We start from the raw sequence: 9,936 nt of genomic DNA, 5'->3' as shown, positions 1-9,936 counted from the left end.
CGAAACAGTTGCCAATCAAAAACGCTGCGTTGGGTTGCGGGGGCGCTTTTTTTATATTCTCCCATTTTTTACCTCCTCAACTTCAGGGGCAATTTTTTATTATTTTTTTTATTGCCCAGTTGCAGGTGGCAGTTCAGAGCTCAGCGTAAGGTGGAGGAAAAGTCTGAAGCAAGAGGTCGCAGCGAGACGGGTCTCACCAGCTTTCCCAACACGAGATCCCAGACGCGCGGGTGATGCTTAAAGGTGGCAGCAGGGCAGGGTGGGAGTTCCGCGCAGGGAAAGGCTCCCGGTGCCTGTTTGCAGCCCAGGCTTGAGCCCGACCCGTTCTGTCAAAAGCAGTTCCTGTTTCAGTCTCAGTTAAGAGGCTGCAGGGCCTTTGCTGAGGATTTTTTAGGCCTGCTCTACCCTCTTCCACACACCTCCAGCCTGACAACCCCAGGCTCTATCATTTAACAGCACCGTAACCCAGGAATGACTGAAGGGGGGAGAAAAAAAATAACCACCCAACAACCGGTGTAGCCCAAGTTGGTTTTGCAATGCTTTTATTACTGTATATATTAACATTGGTTTGGATAGTATGTAGCAGGCATCTTGACATTTAAGTTCATTTGTGCACTTCTCTGCAGGGAAGATGTTTTACCCTCAACACACCTCTTTCTGGTTCGCTTCCTGATCCGAGCAGCACTCGCGGCTCCTACTGCTCCCCCTCTCGAAGGGAGCAAGTCACATTATATAATGAATTATACCAACAAGCACATCTCTAATAGAAAGCACATCACTTTATTTGTGAAGGTCTCAAGTGGGAGAGTTCAACTTAACCATGACAATACTTCATGTATTACAATTGCCTGTTGATTTATGCAACTATGTTCAAGAAAGCTGTTAGCCAAAGTCATCCCCCCCAGGAAAGAGAAAAAAAAAAAAAAGAGGATATTTGCACCAATTTTAGTTTATACCTCACAACATACCTAGGCTATATTTTTACTATCACAGGGTGTATTTACTACTAGGGGAATGTTACATGGTCTTTCAAACATGAGACTATTTACAGAATAGGCTGAACATTTGAGTTTAGATAAAGCTGAACAATTTTACATGTATAGGAAGTGTTATAGGCTAGCTTTCCTGTGGCTTTTAGCTAGACATCAGGCACTAATGATTTGATTAGCTCTGTACAAAGAATCACACACTGTCCAAAACCTCTTGGCTGCTGGTTAGTTCCAAATTGTTCGAGATAAGCGCCTACTTTGAGCAACAGTCTGCTGCGGGGTCTTGCTCTCCCCGTTTCGTCCTTCCGATGCCTCTACGCACAACAGAAGAGAAGCTAAGCTGTTGCACTAAGTCAGAAGAGTACTGATTAAAAGAGGATGGAATTAACAGTATATAGAAAAGACATAATATACTGGTAGAAAGTTGTACCACCTCAAGGTTACGCTGAAGTAATTCGTGTTCGGGAAACACCGTTCTCTCCCCTACTACACAAAGCAGGCAGGAATTCCCTAAATCAAGTCCTTGAGAAATAAATTAAGTTCCAAGACTAAGTTAGGGAACTGTTGTACATTCAGAGCGCATTATGCCTCCGTGAACACTGGCTGGGTGCTTCTGGTACAGCGGACGTGCCTTAAGCACCACGACAACTCAGTCTTTTGGGCCACAGTCATGAGTTTTAGTTGCAGGGAAGGTCTCTGGGTCTACTAGAAGGTCTGAGAGCCGTGGCTGCACACAGATATGTTTTGTGCACAATGCAAGCCTGATTTCCCCCTTAGCCATACAAATTAAGACAATATTTATCACCATACAGTTTGATATTACTTCCAATAAGTACAATATTTATTAAACATTTCTTCAGTTTTGTTACATATTGTGCAACAAATTACAATATTCTGCAGCCACAAATTATATGCAGAGTATGAAGAAACTATTAATCAGATAGTGTGATCTTTCCATTTATAATTCTACAAGAAGGAACTAGCAAATCAGATCTTACATATATCTTACTAAATTTTATGCATGGAAAGTGACAGACACTGTTGTGCTGTTTGATACAAAATGGCTAAACTTCATCTTCAGAAGACTAAACCTGACATCTAAACATGCCAATAGAAACATCGAAACAAAAATACATCCTAACCAACCACAGGAAACAGTCTGGTATCAGGAAAAGCAACAAGGATTACACGTTTATAAACCAGCACACAAAGGTTTAAAACAGTTCTGAAAATGAAGTTAGCTGTCTTGAGTCAAGGGAATAAAAAAAGTCAGTATTGACCATTTACAATCTCTGACCTTTGTGGAGACGGTAAGAATCTGTTGTAGTGCAGCTACATACAGTACAATTCAGGCAATTTTATTTTTTTTTTTTCACTTGGGTTCAGATTGCAAATTCATTGTTGTGAGACAAAAGGGGGGAGGCAAGTTTTAGCAGCAACCTCCACTAGACTGCTTGACTGGAGTGCTCTGAATTTTAACATTGGACTTCTCCGCACCACCAGCTGTCGCTCCCGGACCCATTCGTTTTTTAATCTCGGCAGCCATGGTCATGAAAGACTGTTCTACGTTTGTGGCATTCTTTGCACTGGTTTCCAAAAATGGAATTCCAAGAGAATCTGCAAATTCCTGCAAATTGAGAAACAGCAAACAGTCAGCTCATACGCAGGTTCACACCTCACCTGGCTTCCCAGACCACCGCCCCGCTCCCAAACTCCAGTCTGACAGAGACTGGCACTGCAGGGCCTCGTTAAACTGCTGCCATTTCTGGCACACTGACATCTGTGTAGCACCAGAAGTTACTCCAGCGCGTTACGGTCCTGACTGGGCGCTCAACCGAAGCAAATACGCATAGTACCGACATACCTTTGCTGTTGTATAGTCTACTACTTTCTTTGTGGTCAGGTCACATTTGTTCCCCACCAATAACTTGTTGACGTTTTCACTGGCATAACGGTCTATCTCCTGCAGCCACTGTTTTACATTATTGAAAGACTCCTAGGAGATAAGAGAACTGTAAGCGAGACCTTTAACCAGGAGAGGAGCTCAGCGCTGCTCAGTAATGACTGGGGGAGAGCACGAAGCAGGGTACTCTGCACAGGGACTGACAACCAGAACGGTGAGGACTTTGTACTTTAATGCTGGAGTAGTCCCCTGACCTCCTCAGGGTCTGTTCAGCTCCTTAGGCCACGCTCCACCCCCTGCACAACCAGCCCTTCCTCCCTCCTTGCACTCCCCTCTCCCCCGTTATTTTTCCCTGCTCCATTATCTCAGATAGTCAACAACTTCTACCATCTGGGACTCTTCCTCCTCCTCCTCCTGTAGCAGAGATAAAAGACATGGCACACAGCTGAAACCAGAAGCAGCCCAGGCATTTACAAAGCACCAGGTATTAGGCACAAACTGCACTGTTGTAGAGATGCTGGAACAACCTCCAACTCCAGAAGGGCAGAGCTGCCACGCCACACCGACATTCAAGTTAGCCACCGCTGAACACAGTCGCTTTTTCTTTTAATTCAGAAAATTCTGCACTTCCTAAGAGCCCTTCAAAAGGACAACTGCACCAGTAATCTTCAGGCATTCACTCACAGAGAACACTGGCTCAGCTGTATCCTGCAGACACACTCGCAGTTTTCAGTTTCAAATGCCGGTTTTTAGCACAGAACAAAGTTCAAGCACATTCAGAAATCTTTCAACAACTTTCATCAGTAACTCAGACCTGCTACCAAAGGCATCGTGAGAAAAGTTTTCCCAGAGAACTATCACCTACCTGCTCAGCAAGTCTTAGGTTAAGCCTAAGATACAACTGCTTTAGAGCCACAGATCCCACTGCTCCTTTTATTTCTGTGTTAAGCCTCAAACCAGAGACTAACACATACATTTGACGGGGCAAACCTTAACACAGCCTGGAGAATGTGGTCACCATCTCCTTCAGAAGTGGCAACTTGTTACAATTCCCTAGTGTGTTCCACCTGGAGAAGCTCCCCAGGCACAGGTTGAACTCTTACCTGATCTGTAACATCATACACCACTATGATGCCATGAGCGCCTCTATAGTAACTGGAAGTGATAGTTCGAAATCTCTCCTGTCCCGCCGTGTCCCACTACAAGACAAACCACAGGGTCGGTTACTGCAGTGTCACTTCACCAACGTTACGCACCAGCTTCCAGAAACACAGCTCAGCTGATCAGCCATCCGACAGCAAGCGTATCCGAGTCACAGCTACAGAAGCAGCTCGGAAACTGCATGCGTTAAGGAGGATTTGAGATGATCGAGGTATTTTTAACCAAGAAGAACTGCATCTCAGTAGGTACTTTTCTAGAAGTGCTCATTTGTTTGGTTTTGGACGAGTGGAGTCAAGAGATCTCACTGAGGAAAGCATTAAGCAGTTTTGACCCACAAAGAAGCCACGGTTCAGTGGTCAGAACAAACACAAGCCAGGGCTTGAACACCTGTTAGGAGTAAGGTCAGAGAGATGTGGGTCTCTAATGTGACTGCTCCCTTCAACCTCTCTGCTCTAAGAGCTGCAAAGGTGTTTAAAGGCAACATCCTCTCCAGAGGATGAAGTGCAACAACTCGAGCCAAACCTGTTTCTCTTCTCCTGCTGAGAGAATGAAGGAGTGACAATCAGCTCCTTGACCTCTCCCCGCAGCAGGACAGGAAGAGCACTCGCCCAAACATTTCTCTCCCTGGAAGCCTGTCAGGAGTCGGGCTAGCTGCCTATTAAAACCAGATTTCAGTAGTGACCAGTGGGCTGCTCCGGGCTCAGGACAGCGATGTTACAGACTCCAGCTTCTGGCCACAAACTGGACTCCTGCTCCACAACACAGCCTGGAATCCCTGAGTCATTGCTTGCAAGCCCTGAGAGCCTCTGCTTGAGCTGAAAGCAGTGGCTGACAAGGATTGTGTGACCTTGCATAGATATTAGATTTCATTACACCAGTCACCCTTTTAGAGTGCTTCCAGATTAGAGGAAAGAACTGCCAAGTCTCTTCCCTGCTTATTCCAAGTAAAAGGCCAAAAGCAGAACCAGAAAATACAACCCCGAGCTAAGGCAGACAGGCCAGTTACAAGCATTTGTGTCAGTTTTTCCATTCAGGTCAACAAAAGCAGAGCTTCCGGCACTGAACAGCGCAGCCCGCTATCAGGAGCTGCAGCAGAACCAGGCATCTCCGACAGCTGTGCGATATTCTTGCACTTACACGAATCTTTGCTAAATACTGCAGAACTGCAGCAGTTTTGATATGAAAGCACTCTAGCACAGGATCCTACCCTTCTTCAGCTCATAGCCCACACTGCTTTTTAAGTAGGGAAGCCTTCTTTTCTTCCCAGGAAAATGTAAATTTATAACAGGCCATTTCCTCTTTCAGGCAGAGAGCCTTGATAAGCATCCTTCTAAGGACAGGTCATGAGAAGTCTTGTAATCCTTGTAAAAGAAGGCTTGTGTTTTAATAATCAAATCATAAAGTTACCTTTGTACTTTGCCACCAACAGTTATGAATGCAATTCTGTGCTTCAACAGATTGAAGTAGCCAGGAGTTGAGAAATATTACTTACTATCTGAAGCTTGATTGTTTTCCCATCTAGTTCTATAGTTCTGATTTTGAAGTCCACACCAATCGTGCTGATGTAACTTTCTGTGTACGTGTCATCCTAGGAGAAAGAGGGAACATAAATCAAGCCAGCTGTACCTCTTCTGCAGTCACCTCTTATTATGCAACAGGCAGGCAAAGATACTTAATTCCTTAGCAAAAAGAGTCTGGTCACTCATGGCAAAGTCCAGTATTTTCACCAAGGGCTTTTCAAAAAAATCTGCAAAGTTTTTCAAAAGCACCTCAACAAGATTTATGTTCCAAAAACTAGTCAAAAAGCCTCTTTTTCTTGGAAATCCTGTAGCATTAAATGCTTTTGAACTGTAGGTTAAAAAAACCCAGTCTTTGCTCATGTCGGCAGATTGAAGAGCTGCTTAGGTTATCCAATAAGGACATTAAAACACCTCAGAATATTTTCCTTTGATGATTTTTCATCTGTATGACACAGCAACTACCCACAAGTCAGAAGCACTGCCTCAGTCGCTTTCGACATCTGAATTTCAGATCCTCAGCTACCACAGAGCTGGTTGCTAAGGCAGTTTAGAGTTACAGCTTGGGTACTTGTGTTCAGCCCTCCTGCTCTGCAGCCTGGGTAGGTACAGGAAGGAAAAGGCCACCTGGCCACAGAGTCTCCAGCAGGCTTTAGGGCACACACAAGAAGCACTGGATCAGTCTTGGCTACCTTCTAGCAATTGTTAGCTTGTTGGCAGGAAGGAAGGTTCTATTCACAAAGTATCAGGAGGACAGAACTTTAGGTAAAAATATACCAACAAAAGGCTTTATGCAACCAACAGGTATCACAAGAGCAAGGGACTTCTTTGGGCTGTAAACAGAAGGCACCCTGGGTAACGCATCTGTCTGAGGTAACACATGCAAGTAAGAGTAAAGCATTAAAGCCTTTGGAATGAGGAGACATGAATTCCCCTAACGTTTCACTACTCAAAAGGCTACGTTTGAAAAGCCTCATGCTGCTTAGTTAGAGAGTCGTATTTCTACCAAAGAACGCTACCTCGTTTAAGAAACACCCGATAACTGAGCACAAACTTAGGCTGCTACCAAAAAAGTAAAGTTGGATTGTAGAGATGAAACCAAAATTAATTCAAAAAGTATCTGCAGGAGAAGCAGGCTAAACTGATGCGGGAGTGTCACTTCCAATCCACTGTCGCCAGTTGTGTGAGCAGAGCAGGGTACATTTTCCCAGTGTTCATACTGGTTTTGGTGCCTCCCTTTAACTTTGGTGACACTATTTGTACACACCAGACCATCACTTCATATCGATAACGTGAAACACAACAGGCTCTTCCCAGAGGCGCCCAGAGCAATTCTTTAGGGCTCTAAAACTGCTGCCATCATCGTGCAGCAGGATCAAACTCTAGTTTCTTATATTGCCCCTTCCTTCCTCTCCTCCCACAACAACAGAAAGCTGCACTTTAGCACAGATGCAGATAAAGAGTTCAGTGGACTTTTTCTACTTGGAGCTGTCAGACCCATTTTACCTTTTCCTGTCAACAGGAAAAGTAGAGCTTCTTGCATCATACTTCAGCCACAGCAGCCTGCTAGCAATTTCAACATTTATTATATACTCATTCACTAAAGGAAGCAAGACCTTATTATTGCTAGAGTATTGGTTTCAAGTATGTATTTTCAGTCTTTTCAACAAAGGTATCAAACTTTATCTGGCTGAAAATATTCAGATCAAGTAGTAACTCATCAAGGTTTTGCCCTGATACAATTGTACTCTTCATGCCTGAAGGCACACAACCCCAGAATTCAAACATTTTCTTCCATCTTCAGTGTTCCAACACTACTATAACAATGGAAGTTCAGTTATCTTGTTCTCGAGTAACACAAAAATGAGAATTAAACTTAATTGAACATATTCTTAGTACTATTTCTTTCTGTATCACTCAAACATACATCAGCTGGAAACAAATGCAGGAAACAGAATGGGTTTGCAATACTTCAATTATTCCTTCTATACCAGACCTGACAGACATCAGTTCTTTCGAGTAGTTCTTGGAGCAGAGAAGTTCTTGCTAAGCACCTGTTAGCTTTTTTACATAAAGTTTTCAAGCGTGATCACTTACTGCAAACCTAAGTAGAAGGCAAGATTTCCCAACACCGGAGTCTCCAATCAGAAGTAGCTTGAATAAATAATCACTGCAGAAGGAAAAAAAAAATAAAATAAAATAAGTCACAATGAAAAACTCTATCCAGACCCACATTCCTTACAGGTAGTATATTACAATATTTGAGAACGGTAAATTGAATCACTACTAGGGAAGTTGCCTACAGCTCCAAGCTTCTCTATCCACAGTTTAGACACTCACCAATTTACTCAGCTTACCTGGTATGAGGAATACTGAGATATAGATGCTCCGAACAGTGCATTTTTCTGTAGAACTGTGCTTTCCTGGGAAGTTATTCTGGGGTTATATGTGTGATTATCCCCAAGACTTAACAGTCCTACTTCAGCCCCTTGTGACCTAGCCAAGTCTAAAAATCACACCGGGCAATTAAGTGCAAACCTCGTCGTTCGGTTGAGTGACTCAAGTAACAGGCAGAGGGTAGCAACAGCCTGCTGCCCACCACAGCCAGCATTTTGCAGCTTTACGTCAAACTCAAACGCTTGACTCCTCTGCCTTAGCTTCGAAAGCAACCAGTTCTTTCCTCAGTTTAGGTTACCCAAATTTCAGTTCCAGCAGAACCCAACAGCACAATATTTAAACAACCCATGAACGCTAAACCTATGGGTCTGCTAAAGCGAAACGAACATCCACCCTCCACAACGGACTGCCAGCTGACAGACAGTGACCACATACCCCACTTGACTTTCAGGGACTAAAACAAAGCTACAGCCACTGCCAGATGAGGATACGTTCATTCTCTAGAGAATGTCAGGTGTGATATTAGTAATTCTCAAGTCACATGGGAAGAGGTGACAACTCTTTTTTTGCTTCATGTTGAGTCCTCCCCACACTGAGGGAGCACAGCATCGCCAGCGATCAACCTAGTCTTACACTTCAAAGAGTAGGGAAGATTTCCTCGTTGGCAAAACATTAGATTGTTAGTCTTAAGGCTAACGGAGCAGCTTAATACTAGAGATCGAGGAGCAGAGAAAAAGCAAGAAACCACCACTCAGATGAGTTATTTTGCTTTGCAAGTACTGGACTAACCCATTCTAGATCCACACTCTTCAGCCCTGTGGTGTTCAGGATGAAGTTCTGTTCTCATTTAGCCACTAGAGTTTACAACAGACATTTCTACACCCGCTTAACCAAATTTATGCAAATGCCTTAAGTCAACTGTCCCCACCTACTATTCACTAACATTGCCATTGACTCCAGGTGGCAGGAATCCAGCCAGGAAACCGCATCGATCCCCATCTGATAACAGCCAAGCAGATGGTCAACTGCTCAGCTTTTTACCACTCCTCTGCTCCAGGGCCCAAATCTGTCATCTCGGCTGGTCCCAGGCTGCAAGAACACACTCAGCTGAAACCTTCACCAGTGTCTGCAGCACTCTCAGGGCTAGAGAGAAGTCAGAAGCGGTAAATGCAGCAACTAATAAGCTGATTCTTAAAAATGCAACCTTCCCACACAGTGCAAAGCTAAAAGCACTAAAGGTATTTAAAGAAATAAAAACAAAAAATCAAAGTCAAAGGATATCTAACAGCTCACGGTCACAGAACTCACTACTCCACCTGTCAAGTTATGTGCTAATACAAGGCAAGATGGTTGTAGCAGAATGTCAGTTATTAACCCAAACTGTTCAAGGGAGATAAGTTACATCACATCTCACAACAGCTTCAAGATTGCCCAATCATTACTGCTGACCAGAAGCGTTACTGCTGCTCAACTCTTAACTCTGGTGATCAAGAGACAAAACACACATTTCTTGAAGCTTGTGCTTGTCCGTGAGGTGACACCACGATCCCTCCTCACAGCCTGGAGTCCTGAGCACTGCCTCCTTGGGTTTTGTGGCTCCCGTGGCTCCACTTCCAGACACTTCACCACCACCACACCGACAAGCCAGTGGCTGAGGATGCACAGTTGGGCTTAAAACACAACCTTTGGCGATTAAGCCCAAGAATCATTGAAGTGGGACTGTACTGACCAGTCTTTAGTTACCCAGCTCTGCTGCCTCTCAACCACCAACATCGCCCAGGAACCAAGGCAAGAGATGGCCCAACAGCAACTGTAGCAAGAGACATTTAAAGCTGCTTACCCTCACTAATAATTTAGTTCTCCAAGAGCAGAAAAACCTTGAGATCAAGGTAAGGTCCAAGAGCTCTGAGACCTCATCCACTGTTAAACCAATGCCTTCTTCCCCAGGATTATGCTCCAATTGCCTAAG

At 44.1% G+C, this 9,936-nt stretch overlaps 1 protein-coding gene across 2 annotated transcripts in view; it reads right to left on the bottom strand.

Annotated features, from left to right (window-relative positions):
• Window positions 1-525: 525 nt before the first annotated feature.
• RAB1A (RAB1A, member RAS oncogene family) overlaps window positions 526-9,936 on the bottom strand; it is a 13,323-nt gene continuing 3,912 nt past the window's right edge. The window contains exons 2-6 of one of the 2 annotated variants that reach the window (XM_009866829.1): window positions 7,668-7,740; window positions 5,546-5,641; window positions 3,996-4,091; window positions 2,854-2,985; window positions 526-2,616 (exon numbers count right to left, since the gene is read on the bottom strand). In XM_009866829.1, the coding sequence (XP_009865131.1) occupies window positions 2,419-2,616; window positions 2,854-2,985; window positions 3,996-4,091; window positions 5,546-5,641; window positions 7,668-7,740 (595 nt within the window). In that variant the 3' untranslated portion in view covers window positions 526-2,418. The remainder of the gene's footprint in view (window positions 2,617-2,853; window positions 2,986-3,995; window positions 4,092-5,545; window positions 5,642-7,667; window positions 7,741-9,936) is intronic. The other variant, XM_009866830.1, reaches the window with a different exon arrangement.

This window comes from Apaloderma vittatum, unplaced genomic scaffold (genome assembly GCF_000703405.1).
Source record: "Apaloderma vittatum isolate BGI_N311 unplaced genomic scaffold, ASM70340v1 scaffold31443, whole genome shotgun sequence".
Lineage (NCBI taxonomy): Eukaryota > Metazoa > Chordata > Aves > Trogoniformes > Trogonidae > Apaloderma > Apaloderma vittatum.
The sequence above is the reverse complement of the archived record's forward strand: the minus strand, read 5'-3'. Positions and strand labels throughout refer to the sequence as shown.